The sequence below is a fragment of the Labrus bergylta genome, chromosome 1 (genome assembly GCF_963930695.1).
Source record: "Labrus bergylta chromosome 1, fLabBer1.1, whole genome shotgun sequence".
In the NCBI taxonomy this organism is placed as follows: Eukaryota; Metazoa; Chordata; class Actinopteri; order Labriformes; family Labridae; genus Labrus; species Labrus bergylta.
In genome coordinates, this window is record NC_089195.1 from 28,581,532 (window position 1) to 28,599,595 (window position 18,064).

Here is an 18,064-nt window from a genome sequence, read left to right on the forward strand (position 1 = left end):
TTAAGTTTTTTTTTTTCATGATTGAAAGCATGGGCAAAATTAGTCTTTTCTGCTCAGCATTATATGAAAGTAGTAGTAGTTTTCCATGTATGTTAAGCAACTTATCAAATATAATCATATAATGTTTAATATCAATTAGAAAGTCAAGAACCTTATCTCAGCAGATGCAGAATTATAGATGATCTTTGTTTTCATTCGTTGTCTGCTCTGCTGAATTTAATCTGAAGTTTGTTTATCATTTTGCTTTTTAAACGTCAGATGAACATTTTAGATTGAAATGCATATATCCATGCATACTTAATGTTAGTAGGCTACATGTGTGTTTCCTTAATCCTTTTATTTTAGCCCTTACAGGTTTGTCCAACTTGCATCATAATAAGAATCTTCATATACATACAACATAAACACTGAATGATGATCCTCTGCTTTCCTGTATTTCTATATTCTTTACCTTAGACAACCCCATTTTCTAAAAAAAATTAGGACTCTGTAAAATCTTTATGAAAACAAAAGTTGATGATTTGTAAATCAGCGAAACCCCTTATTTGATTTAAAATAGCACACAGACAGACAGCAGATTTAATGTTGAAACTGAGAAATGTTAATGTTTTCATAAATGCATATGCCTCATTTGAATTTGATGGCACCAACAAGTTTCCAAAAAGTTAGGACAGTGGCAAGAAAAGACTTGGAAAGATGTGATATGCTTAAAAAAGTTAATGAGATTAACATGTTAGTAACACCATTGAGTGCTTCTGAAGTGTTTGGGGAGGGGCTCAACTCTTAAAAATTGTGTTGTTTTGTTTTCAAACAATTGACTGCTATGGTGCATAACAATAAATTATTCAAAAATGCTAAAGAAATCTGGGGCGCGTTGGTGGTGCAATGGTTAGGGCGCGCGTCCCATGTGTTGAGACCCTCGTCTCGAGCAGCAGGCCCGGGTTCGCCTCCACCTGTGGCCCCTCTCCACATGTCATTCCCTGGTTTCCGACTCTATCCACTGTCCTATCTCTGCATTAAAAAGGCACGAAAAGCCCAAAAATAAATCTTACAAAAAAAAAATTCTAAAGAAATCTGTTTAGGGGACAAGGCAAAAAAACACAATGTTGGGTGGCTGTGATGTTTGGGCCATCAGACGACGCTGCATTAAAAAGAGATTCAATTCAGTAGTTGACATCACTGCATGGGCTCATGAACACTTCCAACAGTCATCGTCTGTGAGCACAGTTCATCGTCTTGAGCTGGAAACTCTACCAGGCAGAGAGGAAACCGTGTATAAACCAGATCCAGAAAATGCTGCTTTCTCTGGGTACATGCTCATTCAAAAGACCTGAGACAAAGTGGAAGACTGTCCTGAAGTCTGACAAGTCAAAATGTGACTCTCTGTTTTTGTGCTAGAGAAGAGAGGGACCATCCTTTTGTTTTTTAAGAATCAGTGCACAGTTCTTAAGCCAGCATCTGTGATGGTATGAGGGTACATTTGTGCACATGGCGGGCTTAACCTGCACATTTGTGAAGGCACCATTAATGCTGAACCATATACTATAAAGGTTTTGAAGCAACATTAGCTGCCAAGTAGACAACAGATTTTAAAGGCAAGGCCGTGCATATTTAAGCAGGCCTTGTCAAACCCCATTAAGAACATAATTACTGCAGCATTGCTGCAAAGTAAAGGAGTCCGTTTGCTGGCTAAACTGGCTTGCCTGCAATCCGGTCATGTCACTCCTTGAAAATGATTGGAACACGAACTGTAAAATATGTTGAAGGTTACTCCAGCTGAAATCCTACATTGAGAATGGACTGGTAAAATATTCCTTTGTCAAACTTACAGTAATTGGCCTCCTCAGTGTTGTTACAAGAAACAGTGATGCAACAGAGTAGTAAACATGATCCTATCCCAACGTTTTCTTTAAATGTGTTGCTTGCGCATTCAAAAATACGGAACTAGTTTCCAAGAAACATTAAAATTTCTTTCTTTCAACATTTGACATGTTGGCTTTTTGCTTTTTCAATTAAAGGGTGTTTCAATGTTTTGTAAATCATCACTTTCTGTTTTTTAATTCACATTTTACTCTACATCCCCCAACTATTTATAAAATATAATAAAGTAAAGAATATAGTGACAGAGAAGATCATGATTTAGTTTTTTTATGAGGTACTATGTATGAAGACTCTTATTATTATGCTGCTGACACAATATGAACATGCTATGTTAGTCTAAAAGTTTTGTTTGGTTTTCTTAATTTGGTTTTAAGACATTGTTTCCTTATGAAGGAAATGTCAGCTGTATGGATGGTGAAGGTGGTCGGCCTGGGTTTAGTGGCCATTTCCCTCAGCGTGGAGCTGCTCGGCTGGCTCGGCCGTCGACTTAGGCCCCGAAAGATCCGCAATGAGGTCCTGTTTTTTCCTTCAGAGATGTCCTGTGTGGAGCACATCGTCAATCCCAACTCACCTTAGTAAGTGTAACAATTTCTGTGTTGACTAATAGGAAGGAAAGTACGTAATATATTTCCTGGATCGCTGCTGATGCTGTGATAATGGCCAACTGTGCAGAACTTCAAATAAGACAAGATGCTTTTAGGAAGTGGTTTAGTCAGTACAGATTAAAGGAAAGAATAAACAACATTAATATGGTGCATTGATCCATTTACTTCGGAACTCGGGTCTCGGAGCTGGGAATGACATCACACCAAGTTAAATGTTTGTTGTTTTGTCTGAGGATACTGTAGTAACACACTACCTGATGCTTTGTGCACAAACATAACATGACAACATGTCTACAGATAGAAGTTGCGCAATACTTTAGGTGAGAATTACTCAGTTACACTAAAAGAGGACTATGTTGCTAATAAACAGAATGGTTACAGTTTAAATGTTGCTGTTGACGCATGTAGCAGCCATGTTGGATTTTAACTCTGACTTAGTAACTCAGATCAGATTCATTAGTCTGAGTTCTCACTTCCGGGGGCGGGGGGCGTTCCTGATGACGTATCTGACCGGTAACTCGGAATTTCTGACTTCCGAGCTCAAATGGAATTTACCATTAATAAGCCCACTGGTGCTTTTGTCAATACGAAGGCCTTTTTCGACCAGACCCTGACTGATATAACACAGACCTATCAGGGCAGATCACAGATATATTGGTATCAGTGTTCATGTTTTCCAGTATATGATGATATGAAATCGCTTTTGCAGAACATAGAATCCAGAAAAGTTATTCTTGGGTAATTTAGAAACTGTCATCATGTAGTCTGTCCAGCAGGGCGCACACCATCTCCTTCCTTCAGAATACTCTCAGCACTGTTTGCAGCACATGAAGCAGAGAGTGGTCATTCATAAACATTGATTCACTATGTATGATAATGTTCAATATTCTTTAGATTCAAGATTTTTATTTGTCACATGCTCATACAGATGTGCAGTGAAATGTAAGTTATTTGTTTTCGAAAACCTGACTGAAGAGAACCTCTCTGTAGACATAAAGGGAGACACAAAAACTGTGTGAAAATCTTTCATCATTCACTTTCTGCTGACATATGTGTTCTTCACCTTTCTGGGTTTGATAATAGCATGTTCTATATCCATTAATATGATTCTGCATATGTGCACGTTGTGAGGCTGTTAAAGATCAAAGGTTAAGGTTGAAGGTGTTAATGTTCATTTCTCTTTCAGTACCTGTTTGTGCCCGTTTCCCCACGGTGTGGAGACGTCTTTCTCCCGTCTCCTCCGAATCCTCCTGTCTGCTTCCTCCACTCTGGACCTGTGTGTCTTTGCCTTTTCCAACATGGACCTCTGCAGGGCCGTACTAGCGCTGCACAACAAAGGTGTCGTCATGCGAGTCCTCACAGACAAGGACTATGCTGCCATCACTGGCTCCCAGATAGGTGTTCTCCGCAAAGCCGGTAAGGGAAACTTTTTTTTTATGGTTACGTGCTTCAGGAATTTTTATGTGTGTGACAAATCATCCACATGTAATAACAACCAAAAAACTATAGGCCCAGGGGGGGGTCATCTTTAGACCTTTTAAAAGTCATTTAAAGAAAGTCAAACCAACCGTTTTGGGGTGATTACTGTGGGCAACTTTACCTTGAGATACGGGAAAGGATGACGAGGATGTTGCTCACCAAAAGGTGCTCACTCTGTCTTCTTGAATCACAAGTGTCATTGTCGGTAAGCCCTGCAGGGTTTCGTAAGTGGGCGAAAATGGATAGCTGATAGGAATTGTCTGGTTGAATAGAGGTTGCCACCACAAGCGCTCCTGTGAGTCAAGAGTAATCACGTTCTAAGAGCTCTGAAAGATTTTGTGTCACGTGCCGGGCTCGCACTGTCTCTCTTTCTCTCTCAGCCTTCTGCATTTAGTGAATTACTGCCTGTGCATATGGTTAACTAAGAATTAAGTAAGTACAAAATTGGCAACCAGGCAGGGAATTTTCATTAAGCAAAGTGTTTCTAAGAGTTTGTGTATGTTGACTGCAGACCTCATGAGAACCACTTTGGCACGAGGTACAATCAGCTTTTATCCTCAAATAGCTGATGGTGATTGGCACCTGAGCACCGCGCCTTGGCTTAGTTTGCTGTTGCTGTTTGTTTTTGATACTCCAGAGTTTGCTTAAAACTATTCGGTCATAAAAGCAATGTTGAGTGATGCTCTGCACGCTCTGAAATAGCAGGGAAATCTTCTGGACTGTCTGTGCCATGGGGTCAAACGTCCAAATACATGAAACTTGAATTACAAGAAGCATTTACTCTTTCAGGTCATGCTTTGGCTATCTTCACAATGATCTGAATATTCTGAAAGCAGAGGGTCATGAGGACATGAATCTCTGGAGAGAAATGCTCAGAAAGTTGTCTCTTAAAAATATGTTTCTGGTAATTGTTTTTCACTACTTGCTAAGGGCTGTGCTCTTAGCATCGCATGAGAGAGCTCGCATGACTAATCGCTGTCTGGGTTTAGTCTGCAGTCCACTCTAAAAAATTGGTATTCTACAATGCGATGCAAGCTGATGTCAAATGTCCTTCAAAAGTAAAGCTTCTGTCCAAAAGAGTTTTCTGTGCACAAATAAAGAGAAAATGTTTTTTTTAGTTTTTTTTAGATTTAATTTGGGGCATTTTATGTCTTTATGGTAGAGAGAGGACAGTGGATAGAGTGGGGAATGACGTGTGGGAAAGGAGTCACATGTTGGATTTGAACCCGGCCTGCCCGCTTCGGGGGCTACAGCCTCCGTACATGGGGTAAACATCCTAACCACTCCCCCAAGAGAAAATGTTTTGGAATTAAATATTTAAACATCTTTTTATATGACTCCTGGAATAAAATCAATATCATGTTTTTGATTCATATTCTTAGTTTATTGAAAATGTCTTCGGCAATGATTTAGTCAACAGTATTTTTATTTTTTTTTCATTTTGATACTCGACAATAAGAGTAAATGAGAATCTTTTTTTATACATGGTTCAGTAAAACATTGAATAAGTGCATACAGTAGCTTGGCATCTATAAAATTATTGTAGAAGAATGTATAACCTTTATGAACATATCAAAATGTTCATGCTCCTGTTAGGAGTGTTTGTATCTTATGACACAGTGAAATCATATTGATGTCTCAATATTAACAAGACCGTCAGCATGAAGATGGAATATTTTTACATAGTTGTTTTTATTTTTTGAAACTGCTGCTGGAGGCAGGTGTCAGACAAAGTGCTTCACTGCACTCTGCAGGAACAGTTTTCTTTTGAAATATTTTTCCTTGAAAAAAGTTAGTTAAAAGAAAGGAAGCGGACGAGAGTTTTATTTGTTTGTTTAAAAAAAAAAAGACTACTTTCGCATGTACAGGACAAAAATCAGCAAAGATAACGGATACCTCTTTGTCCACAGGGGGCGCCAAAATACACACATACCAAAAGTTCCTCACAGGACCTTTAAAAAAAAAGTCAACTAAGAGGAATAAAACAGGCCTGGACTCTAAATTGAACCTCTGCATGATTTCTGTTTTTTTGAGAAATTTCCTCTGCTCACAAATATAAAAAATAAAAACTACAGTCTGTTGGAAGCTTTTGATGAAATGGTGATGCGGTGCGTTTGAAAAGTCCCTGTAGTGAAAGGGAATAGGTTTGAATGCATTTTATTACCTTAACATGTCAGGTGACTTCAACACCCTTTATTTTGAAATGTTCATCTGAGTGTTTTGACCCTAGAGAAGTTCCTATGACGTAGCATTTCCAGCAGAGTATTTAAAGCTGATAGTTGAGTAGATCAACACATCTGTAGCATTTTTAGAATATTTACCATGCTGCTCAGTGTCTACCTGTCTGGTTCCTCAGGGATCTGTGTGCGCTGCGACGGGGGCTCCAGAGGCTCCGTGTACATGCATCACAAGTTTGCGGTGGTTGACGGCCGACTGCTCATCACCGGCTCCCTCAACTGGACGCTGCAAGCAGTGCAGGCCAACATGGAGAACGTCCTCGTCACTGAGGAGCCCGACCTGCTGCGACCGTTCATCAAGGAGTTCGACAGGTTGTGGGTTTGCAATGAGCCAGGCCAACATCACAGTCTTGGCACTTGAACGTCTACAAAATTAAACGTTTTCTAGTTTCTCTGAAGATTTGTTCGAGCGACAGTAGCACTACTCAAGATAACGGATGTTTCATGGCAGGCATTTGACCTCAGACAGACTTAAGCCTGATTTTGTCTCGCAGTGTGTAATGTGAGTTTCTGTTCCATTCAGTTGTTTCTCTTGCATTATAACCAAGGTAATGTCCTGCAGTTGTTGTGTTGAGGACTGCCAAAAAATAAGATGACATCCACATTTTCTTTGTCCTTCAGTTTGAAAGAAAGTACTTCTGTTTGTATTAAGAAAGATTCTTTCTTTCCTTAATTAAAGTTAGAGGTTTTTTTGACTTTTCAAAATATTACATTTTAATCGGTGACTGATCTCTTCTGAGCAGATCAAGTAAATAATATTTTTTAAATGCTTACTTTGTTATCAACAGTGTATTACTTTACACATGTTCCCCGTCCAAACAAGGGATTATCCGGGCTAGTTTGGTATTGGAGTAATAAGGGATAATCTGGACTAGTTAAGGAATTTGAGTTTATTGCCATCAATTACAAAAGACAATACACCGTTCACCTCATGTAGCATAATGACACTAGGTTTAAAATCCAGTGTATTGTTTAGGTTGTGCCTCTGTGGTCTCAGGCATTATTATGTTTGCCAAGCACCAATAAAAACCCCTCTTTCATGCTGCAGTTTTTGGCAGGTTTGTTGCATCATTGCCCTGCAGCTGTAGTTTTTTCTCCTGCTCCGACATGAAAGCTCTTACAGCACAAATACATGCTGGTATCCTCACTGCTGAAATATTATCAGCATTTGAGGTTTGCAAGTCGAGCGGATGGGGGTTTGGACATGATTAATGTGCCTTGTTGTAAGACTGCCCCTGCATTGCTCAACAGTCAGGCTGATGCCTGTTGATTAAGGCCTGAACTGGTTTTTCTCAGTGGAGTGTATTAATATTTCAGCAGTTCAGATGTTTTAGTGAGGCGTACCAAATGAGAATTTTAGACCTTAGAAATCAGCTGCTATATTTTATCCACGGTGTGTGAGTGACCGATTACACTGAGAGGTCATGAGTTTGGATGCGTTGCTAGTGCGTAACGCCCTCGACATACAACACATGGTCGAGCAGAGCCTCCTAAAGTTTGTAGAAGCTGCGCAAGTTGGCTGGTGAGTGACGACACTATGCCGGACAGGTGGGGATTTCACCTTCAAAATAAAAGACGCGCAGGACAAGCTTTCTTTTTTCTTTTTTTATATATATATATATATATATATATTTTTTTTTTTAATTGAAGGTTTTTTTTAAAATTAAAACAGAAACAGGCAATGGGGAAAAAAATACAAGGAAAAACTCTAAACATAAATTATTCAGAGGCTATATGTTCCCAAGCCTGCCTGCAAGTTCCCACTCAGCCACCCCCTCCCCCCCAGTTTCGTACATGCATATATCCACACAAACCTATACATACATACATATCAATCAATAATAATTGATTAATAAAAATAATAAATAAAATAAAAAACAACAACAAAAATGAAGAATACAATTCATGCTTCCATGTTATCCTAAAATATTTTCATGTTGGATAGACTGGACTGACAAGCCCCTTAGGACAGGACAAGCTTTCATCAAATAATCAGTAGTCGTAGTACATTATCCTCTTAAAACATCACCAGAAACATTGTCATTCTCGCGTAAAGAGATTTAAAGTGTTCAAAAATTCTCTTCCACTTTGCACTGCTGTAGGTTGACAGAAGTTTATCCTGATTTTGACGCTTGAATGAAAGCTAGCTATTTTATTTTGAACTTGTGTAAAGGAAGTGCTGCGTGTGCGTGTGCGTGTACTCCTGCAGACTTGACTTATGGCTACAGTGTGTTTTATACAGTCTGGTGTGGGGTGGGGAGTCCCGGTGACAGGCACATGCACAGTGTGGAGATCCGGGAGCGGAGCGCCTGAACAGGAGCGCCCGACAGCTGCGCACACCCATCGGCTTTCAGGTGGAGGTGAAAGACCGAGGACAGGACGGGAGGACACAGACTCATAATCTACATCCGAGGTAAGAAACAGTCACGTAGTTTTTCAGTCACAGAACAGGACTTTATTCAAGTGGCATCAGGTTGCAGTTTTGCCACCGTATGGTAGGACGGAGTACGCAAATAAGGTTAACGGGGTGTACAGGTTCATCAGCGTTTAACTTTGTTTTGAAATCATTTATTGCAGTGAAATAAGAACTATTTTGACTCCATGGGTCTTAATTAAAACGCCAAGTAGGCTACACACCCTATTTTCTTTACATTTTTCCAGCTGCTTCACTGCCGAAGTCAACATTTGCCTCCACAAATTAATTAAGTTTTTGATTTTTACGCAATATGATACAGTTGTTTTTTTTCTGCCGTAGTCAATACACCCAGTGTTTTTCGACCCAAACACTAGTTTGTATGCGTTTTTCATAGTTGTTCGTACTACGCATGCGCAGATATTGATGTTTTGCTGAGTGCGTCCAGCAGCACGCCGGCGGCCCGTCCCTCCTTTTTATGATCTTGGAAGCGGTATTACTGAGCCAGTCTCATGAGAAATGTCAGCAATCAGGGAGGAGTATAAAACCGAGGGTGGGGGGGGGGGGGAGGTGTGTGGAGGGGGGGTTGAGGATGTGAGGATGAATGGAGGGTTCAGCCCCCTTTATGATGCACAGGGAGGAAGGAGTGTGGACTAGGAGAGAGGTGTGAGACATGGATGGATTATGACAGGAGGGATGCAAAGATGGATGAAACCGAGAGAGTGTAAAGGAGGATAAATGGCTGTGTGTTTTAGTGTGTGTGTGCGGTTTAAATGGGTGTGTCGGTTGGTGGATGAGTGGTCCGATGGGTGGTGGATGAAACATACAGAGAGGGGGAAGGCTAATCTATCACCCCCTCATCCACCGCTCAGCATCCACTGATTTCTTAAGTTTCATACGGGGAGTCCATGTGAGTAATGTCCACAGGGGAGCAGTGGGTGACTGATAGAGGGAGAACGAGCGGAGGGAGCACGCCCATCAAGCTGTGATTCATGGCACAGGATGAGAGCTAGGAGGAATAAGAGTGGGCAACAGACCATTCTTTTTTTTTAAAAACAACACCTCCATTTACCAATAAGTACCTTCTCAGCTATAAGAGAGCATTTTCAGCCATGTGATTGTTAATGTGAATTCTCAAATAGCTGAGATTCCTCACTCTGACAATTTAAACACACAAGTAGGCCTACTGTCTCAGCACTCCACTTTCCCAGAACTCCAACTCCTCCATCTTCAGCAAGGAGAGCTATTACTGCAGCTGGAAGATATTATTAACAGAAAGTATTTTCTGTTAGGTTCATAAGCTGCATATCTACAGCACATGTGATTCATCAGCTCAGCATCCTGTAGACCTTCTTATTCCAACACTATTCTGTTAACCTTTAAAGAGAACTCTTTATGGACTGTTCCTGCTTTGCATTTCTTCTTCTTCTTCTTCACCTTTTTCAGTCCTTCTTTTTTTTTTTACTAAAGTAAACTCTGCACCAGATAATAAATCTATGGTTTGCTGATAGACTTGAAATCCATATCCAAGAAGCTTCATTGGTAGGATCATTTAAAGTACTTTACTTTGAATATTTAATTATTTGAAGTAGACAGAAGAGCACTCACTGCATTAACATCCCCTTATCATTTCTCTTTTATGAAAGATGTTATTGACATTCATGAAATTCTTTCAAAAGATGTCCGGTGTCGGATCATTTGTCTGAGTTTTGAAACTTTCCATAAAATAATCACTTGTTTCCTTTTGCATTAAAACATAGTTACACACTATGATGTCATTTTTTACTCTCTTCTGACTGAATCATCATCTTTTTTTTTTTTTTTGCTTTCCTCGAATCTGTGAGGAAAGCAAAACAAGATCCGCAAACCAAATAGAATTCACCTTCAAGTCTGAGGAAGAGCATATTCTTCTTTTGCTTTCATTACCTATTCGTGTTTTTGGAATCCAGCACCCACTGAGGGAAGTGAATGTCTTTTTTTTTTCTATTTTTCATTATCAAGGAATCGGGACATTTCTGGTAAGGAAGAACCTTCAGGATCTCAAAGTCTATTGAAAAGTCCCCACCACAATCGCCATAAGTGTTACTTTATGTGATCAAATTCTTGTTTTTATTCTGGTTATTGTCTAAACCAAACAAAATTCAATATAAAGTAAATAAGGACATCTTGAAAATTAAAAAACGGATCAAATGATCAGGGCAATGGTAGCCTAGTGGTTAGTGCACACGCCCCGAGTACAGAGGCTGTACTCAAAGCGGGCGGCCTAGGTTAGAATCCAACCTGTGGCACCTTTCCCGCATGTCATTCCCCACTCTCTCTCTCTCTCTCTCTCTCCACGATTTCTGACTCTATCCACTGTCCTGTCTCTCTAATAAAGGCATAAAAAGCCCAAAAAGTTTGAAAAAAAGGTTATTTTCTTCTGTGTAACATTCAAAGCCCTCACTCTCCTGTTGTCCTCCTTCATCAACAGATGGCTTCAGCCAGAGATCCAGCGCCAGGCCCGGAGCAGAGGGATGCAGCCGACCAAAACTTTGACTACATGTTCAAGCTGCTGATCATCGGAAACAGCAGCGTGGGGAAGACGTCCTTTCTGTTCCGCTTTGCAGACGACTCCTTCACTTCAGCCTTCGTCAGCACGGTGGGCATCGACTTCAAAGTGAAGACCATCTACAGGAACGACAAGAGGGTCAAACTTCAGATCTGGGTGAGATAGTTAAAATCAGTCAGACAATCTTTTTCAATATATAGAAAAATATGATCAGCACGTCCTGCGTGAAGCCCTGAAATGCATTCCATTCTCAACGAGTTTGTGGTGCCACATTCAAGCTGAAAAATTATGAAGTAGTAAGTTTTGCAAATATCTTTTCCATTTCCAGGTAGGAAAAACTGGGGATAAAAAATAAAAACATAATCTAACAGTAGTTTGAACATGGTCAACTCATGCTTCTTTAGCTCTGTACACCTCCATGAGATAGTCCAGGCCGTGTTTAGTGCGACTTTAGGCTCCCTGTTTGAGTAAATACACACCTGAAGTAGTCATGTGGGTCACAGAACTGAAAGTTCGGTTTTATTTACAAACCTGTTCAGCACGTATCTGTCCTAGATTTTTGTTTGCACAAAGAAAAATACTAAAAAGACCAAAACAAAAAAACTCTCAATTTAAACTGCTTATATTTATTTATAAAACTAGCTCCTCTCGGGCGCGCTTGTGGCGCAATGGTTAGGGCGCGCGTCCCATGTATTGAGGCTGTCGTCTCGAGCGGGAGGCCCGGGTTCGCCTCCACCCGTGGCCTCTTTCCGCACGTCATTCCCCGCTCTCTCTCTCCCTGGTTTCCGACTCTATCCACTGTCCTATCTCTGCATTAAAGGCACAAAAAGCCCAAAAATAAATCTTGAAAAAGAGTGTGATTAACAATACAATCGTCTTATCCAAGTTAATATGCAAAAATATTAATGAATGATGTAGAAGGAAAATGAAATGTACTTAATATGCATTTGATTAGTGAAAAAGCTAAATCACGCTTTCAGCCAAATGGATAAAAGGAACCCATTTACTCACAAAGCCATGGATCACACTTTCCTGTAATTTAAGCTTAGAGAGTCCGTTATTGTCTAAGTGCTGCCAATTATTCTAAAAATGTGACGGTTGTACTTACTATAAACGGATCAATATGCAAATTAAAAAATCGCTCTTCTGATTTCAAAGCGGTATTACAAACAGAGGCAAACAAATCTTCTATGAAAGATACAAGAAATCAGAGAAAAGAACTCACTGTTGTAGCTGAAGGTTAAGTAGCTAGATCTGAAATCCAATTCATAATACTTAATTTAACACATTGATACAGATAAAGGTGTTTTGCATGACATGATAGAATGATCTATACGTACCTTTTCTTCATAGGTTGAGCTGCTTTCCAGTTCACAGTAAAATACAAGGTGGTGTTATGAGAATATTCACCATCAGCTGCATCCATTATAGCTGTTATCCAAAATGACTCTGCACAATTAAACCTGCCCAGCATCACATGCATGGTTTTGAAAGGCCAGGTCCAAATTGAGGATGGATGGAAACCTGGATAGGAACCAGACACATCTGACAGAACGCGGCTGTGGTTCAGCGGTAGTCTGTCGTCAGACAGACAACAAAGGGGGGGCCGATCCCCAGCTCTTGCTATCACGTGTGGAAGTGTCCTTAGGCAAGGCGCTGAACCACAAATTGCTTCTGCTGCATATGTGTGTGTGTGAAAGGAAGTACTGATGGGCAGTTTGGCACTTTACATATCACCCTCTGCCATCAGTGTGTGAATATGGTGTGAATGAACGAGTGTGAAGTTGTGTAGTGTAAAAGAACTTTGAGTGGTCAGAAGACTAGAAAAGTAGGATACAGTATCCAGGAAGTCCATTTACGATTACCTTTTAACCAGGTGAAAATATGAGCTCACAGATTCGACTGGTTCCAAGATGAGAACAGTCTGGTTATCAAACCAGAAAAATACACAAAACCTCAGAGCTGTAGTATCATTATAAAATACTAAGTGACTGTTTTTCTTTTCCATCAAGCCATTCAAAACCCAAATATGCATTATTTACTCTCATAGATTGCAAAGAAAAGAAGCTAATGCTCTCATTTTAATAGCTGGAATCAGTAATTTAAAAACTTTTTATTTCCAAATATCTGATACACTTTGACCCACCGTTACTGTTGTCAACTAAAATAAATGTCTTGACAGCTGGATTGATTTCAAACCACAGCAGGTTTAATCATAGTTAAGTTTAACAAGGCTGAGAAAAGACCAGATGGAGAATGATACGCACATTATGCTCACAGATTGACGGACGTAAATCCATCTTTAACTGTGGGTGAGAGGACCTTAAACTCAGATTCAACCGCATGCAGAGTGACTACTGCTTTTGAAAGCATTGTTACCCACTACAGACTGTGTTTACGCTCAGCCCAATATGTAGTTTGCCCCTCTTACATGCCCGCCCCCCCTGTCATGATTGTGCTGCAGAGTAATCTCTCACCCTCTGGAGTTAATGACAGTTGATGTTTAACATCGTCTCCAGACGGCCGGGTTCATGAAAGATGCATGGGTACAAGCTGCAGGAGCTGAATGTGCTTACTGCGCAGACTGACACTCAGAGCAGATCTATTACTGAATGTAAGAGGGAGGCAAAGAGTCACCCACAGCTCTCCTGTTGGAGGAAAGTGATCACTTTTCAAGCTTTAAATATTTAGCCTAGCAGGCCCTCTCTGCTCCGCTTAACAATGATACAGTTGCGGACATTTACACAAGGAAAGTGCCAAGTGTAGTTTTATTGGCTGCTGAGCCACTTCAGTGGGTTTCATGGGAAACGTAATAAAAGCTCATGCTGTGACTCCCCAAGTGTGGTCTCTGTTAGACATATTGTTGGTCATTTTCCAGCTGTAAGGTCGGCATCTTCATGAAATTAATATTGCAGTTAATTCAGTTAAAGTCTCTTTTTTTTTGTGTCGCATTTTAAAATGGATCTTTAGTTCCTACATCAGAGTTGTGTATACATGCTTAACCTATTTCCTCGTGACCTTCAAGAGCAGAGAGAAGAAACACAAAACATCTTCAGAGTTTATTTTTGTCCTCAGGGCTTTGCCCCCGAGCAGATCCTTGTGTGTATACAGGGTGTGGCCACATCAACACTTCTGTTTTGAGAGAGTTAATGATTCACCTTTTCCTCTCAGGACGACCTGGTTAACCATTTGTTTTCTTCACCCCATTTTTTTTAGTTTTTTTCACTTGTATATTTCTATACTCATTTAAGGAATGTTTTTTTTCCTTCTAATTGTTGATACTATTAATGCGGATTAGACATTCAGCATTGGAATAGTTTTACTTCCTTGTTTTCAGTAATAGTCCCCTTTGTGTTGTTCGACTTTACGCTGGCCACAGTTTTTAGGCAGTTCCTGGTGATGAAGGTACTCATGCTCTCAACTGGCCCTCATGTTCCCCTCACTTAATCCAATTGAGCATTTACGGGGCGTTATGTAATGGTGCATCCGACGACGCCAAGTAACCCCCACTGATGCCCTGAACCAGGTCTGGTAGGAGTTCGCCCTTTAAACCGTCAGCTGAATCATGAGGAGCCCAGACGTAGTCGGGAGTGCGTTCAGCCAAACACACGACAGAGTCACGTTATCAGTTGCTGTGATAAAATAAAGTAGAGTAGAATAGAATTATTTTGGTTTCCATCAACTGTATTCATGTTATTTTGTTCAGTAAAGAATTACACGTTGAATAATTTAATCATCTAGATATGATGTGTGATTTAAGTGTTCCCTTCATTTTTCTGAGCAGTGTACAGTATGTCATGTTCTGGATTTTAGGTACGTCTTGTATGTCTTGTTTATGAGGTGTGTGATGTGTTTACAGGACACAGCAGGGCAGGAACGTTACCGGACCATCACCACGGCTTACTACAGAGGAGCCATGGGATTCCTGCTCATGTATGACATCACCAGCCAGGAGTCTTTCTGTGCGGTACAGGACTGGTGGGTACTCCTCCACATGTAATGCTCTTCTTTTCCTGGCTCCGTTATCCAGTAGGTGAGGGGATCGGGAGTCTTTGAGCCATTTATTGAAGTTTCAGCGATGAGTTATATGTTAGACACAGTCATATAATCACAGATCACGACATCTGGTTTACCTTCAGAGGGGAATTTTATATTCTTCAGATTTATGTGTTAAGTTTTACCTCTTATCAAGCTCTATCTCTTCACTTCTTTTCACCGCTATCAGACATTTTCCTGCTGTCTTCTTCTTCTTTTATTCTGCTGTTAACCTCTTCTTCGGCTAATAAACGTATTTTTACTGTTACCCTCATTGTCATAAGCGTCAGTGTAAGAAATAATGAATCAGGAAGGCAGTGAGTCAAATCATCAGAGAAATCTGTTTGGAGCGCCATATTTTTAAAATTTAAATATTGATCTTCCGCACCAGAAATTTTATAATTTTATTATACATGGCAAGACAACAATATATTCCCCTATTGATATTTGTTTTTACCTTTCACTAAAGTAAAGGTGGAAAAAAGTCCTGGGCCCATATTCACATAAAGTAAAAAAGATAAAAGCATAAATAATAATTTTTCTATGAGTCAATATTCTTATATCTGTATTCCTTTTGTTCTCTGTGTGCAAATCCTTCCTTGCTGGACCCTTTTATTTATTTCCTCATGTTTCTTTGCAATAGAAAAAGTAAGTAAATAGATTTTAGTACTTAATCTAATCGAGATAAACATGAAGCAGTGTCAAAGATGTAATTGTTTGTGTGATCACCGTTCTCTCCGTCTTTCCTGACAGCTTTAGAAACTCTTAAAAGTCCCTCAATTCTTCTCCTAACAGCTTTGCACCTGAGGAGCTCTCTTGTGCTTTGTGAATAACTTTTTTTTTAAAGGGATCTAGTCTTAACTTTAAGGGAAAATTCAGAGAAAATATCTTAATTCTGTTTTTTAGAATATCGTCATGAAGAGCAACTCTGTACTTAGGAGGTGGTGTGGACACGGCCCCTGAAGTCTAAACATTCAGAAGTTAAAGTACTTGTTAAGGATGCCTTCTTTCAAAGTTGTTATCTTATTATGGTCTTTCCAATTTGTAATATTTATTATGCATTAAAATAAGCAGCATTCAATGTCACAGTTTGCTTCTGGGGTGTTTTTATGTGAGATTACAATCTGATGTAAGTAACGATACTGTTTAGATAAGTAAGATAATATAAGATAATAACTAATAAGATAAGTAAGATAATATAGGATCGGTACTATACTTTCCTCTGGGAATGGAATTGAAGCACTTGTTTAGTACACTCGACTAAAACCTTTACTGGGTGAAGATACAGAATTGCTGCAGGAGATGCATTATTGTGGTTGTGAAAATGTTATGTTTTTGTTTGCCAGGGCAACCCAGATCAAGACGTACTCGTGGGGCAACGCTCAAGTAGCGCTGGTAGGCAATAAACTGGACTTGGAAGAAGACAGGCAGGTCCCTGCTGAAGACGGAAAAAGACTGGCTACAGAGCTCGGTTGGCACATACACACACTTTTCTCACATACTCAGCAGAGCACACATTACTTAATAATGACTCCTAACTCATCCCTCTCTCTCTCTCTCTCTCTTTCTCTCTCTCTCCCTCTCTATCTCTCTCTCTCTATCTCTCTCTCTCTCTCCCTCTCTATCTCTCTCTCTCTTTCTCTCTCTCTCTCCCTCTCTTTCTCTCTCTCTCTCCCTCTCTATCTCTCTCTCTCTCTATCTCTCTCTCCCTCTCTATCTCTCTCTCTCTCTCTCTCTCTCTATCTCTCTCTCCCTCTCTATCTCTCTCTCTATCTCTCTCTCTCTCTCTCTTTCTCTCTCTATCGCTCTCTCTTTCTCTCTCTCTTTCTCTCTCTCTCTCTCTCTCTCTCTCTCTCTCTCTCTCTCTCTCCAGGCTTTCAGTTCTTCGAGGCCAGCGCCAAAGACAACATCAACGTGAAGCAGGTTTTTGACAAGCTGGTGGACGTCATCTGCGAGAAGATGAATGAAAGCCCCAACGGAGAGGCCGGTCTGTCGGCCAATCAGAAGAGAACTGACCTGAACGAAACACCCCGCAGCAGCCAGGGGGGGTGCGCGTGCTGATAGCTGACCACAGAAAGCCGGTTTCAAAGTCACACTCACATGCAAACACGTAAACAGATAATCGATCAGCTATCTCTCATTATGAATGTACTTTAACTTATTTTACTGCGATATTGTCATGGGTGCTTTCTTTATAATTTACCTTTTCCTCAGCATTTCACTGTTAACTGAATGTGACTGTTGCACTGAGATGCCAAAGAGCTGCACTAAGCAGCTGTGCCTTTTTTCCCCATGAGACCTCTTCTTCATTGTTTTGTTTTTTAAATAGTGAAGGTACAGCACCTGTTTAAAGTGAGGTAACTGAATAATGACAGCAGCCCACATCAGCATGGCAGTGTGATTAACTTGAGTCATGCTACCCCCTAGTGGGTGTTTCATGAAAATACATCACTGTGACTCTACTTCACACTGTGTCCTCTTATTTCCCCCCATTAGTCCCTGCAGAGGGAGTACAAAGTCAGACATACCTGAAAGGTGCTGTGTCATTCGAGGTCGACGCGCTAAGTCCAATATTATTATCATAGCTCCAGAGGGATATTCTCATTTGCTTTTTATTTATATTGTTTGTTGTTTTATTTCTATTGTAAATGCAAGTTCAACTTTTCCCTCAACAGATTTATTTTGTCGCTCAAAATGTCAAAAGATTAAAAGATGTCAAACCATAAATCCCGTCTGTTGGATTTCATGTGTTCAGACAGTGGTTAAACGTTTTCACTGTTTTAAACACGACTTCTAAAAGGTAGCAAAGGTTTTATAGTTCTTTATAACTTTCTACACAGTGGGAACATTAAGAAACAGTTGATTC

General features: G+C 40.2%; 2 protein-coding genes across 2 annotated transcripts; both read left to right on the forward strand.

Annotated features, from left to right (window-relative positions):
• The first annotated feature begins 2,277 nt into the window (after positions 1-2,277).
• pld6 (phospholipase D family, member 6) lies at positions 2,278-7,244 on the forward strand. The gene is made up of 3 exons (XM_029279818.2): positions 2,278-2,456; positions 3,673-3,902; positions 6,322-7,244. The coding sequence occupies exons 1-3, from the start codon at positions 2,278-2,280 to the stop codon at positions 6,561-6,563; spliced, it is 651 nt and encodes a 216-aa protein (XP_029135651.2). The 3' UTR covers positions 6,564-7,244.
• Positions 7,245-8,438: 1,194 nt separating this feature from the next.
• On the forward strand, positions 8,439-17,925 carry LOC109980034 (ras-related protein Rab-3D-like). Its single transcript, XM_065958312.1, has 5 exons — positions 8,439-8,615; positions 11,086-11,319; positions 15,023-15,141; positions 16,545-16,669; positions 17,072-17,925. The coding sequence occupies exons 2-5, from the start codon at positions 11,086-11,088 to the stop codon at positions 17,257-17,259; spliced, it is 666 nt and encodes a 221-aa protein (XP_065814384.1). The 5' UTR covers positions 8,439-8,615; the 3' UTR covers positions 17,260-17,925.
• The last annotated feature ends 139 nt before the right edge of the window (positions 17,926-18,064 follow it).

What these genes read in the sequence shown, in the direction of transcription:
- pld6 (XM_029279818.2), top strand. Translation starts at nt 2,278, where the DNA reads ATGTCAGCTGTATGGATGGTGAAGGTGGTCGGCCTGGGTTTAGTGGCC. An exon ending in GTCAATCCCAACTCACCTTA is followed by an intron (nt 2,457 to 3,672) that starts GTAAGTGTAACA and finishes TTTCTCTTTCAG; the next exon opens with TACCTGTTTGTGCCCGTTTC. An exon ending in AGGTGTTCTCCGCAAAGCCG is followed by an intron (nt 3,903 to 6,321) that starts GTAAGGGAAACT and finishes CTGGTTCCTCAG; the next exon opens with GGATCTGTGTGCGCTGCGAC.
- LOC109980034 (XM_065958312.1), top strand. Translation starts at nt 11,086, where the DNA reads ATGGCTTCAGCCAGAGATCCAGCGCCAGGCCCGGAGCAGAGGGATGCA. An exon ending in GGGTCAAACTTCAGATCTGG is followed by an intron (nt 11,320 to 15,022) that starts GTGAGATAGTTA and finishes ATGTGTTTACAG; the next exon opens with GACACAGCAGGGCAGGAACG. An exon ending in AAGACTGGCTACAGAGCTCG is followed by an intron (nt 16,670 to 17,071) that starts GTTGGCACATAC and finishes CTCTCTCTCCAG; the next exon opens with GCTTTCAGTTCTTCGAGGCC.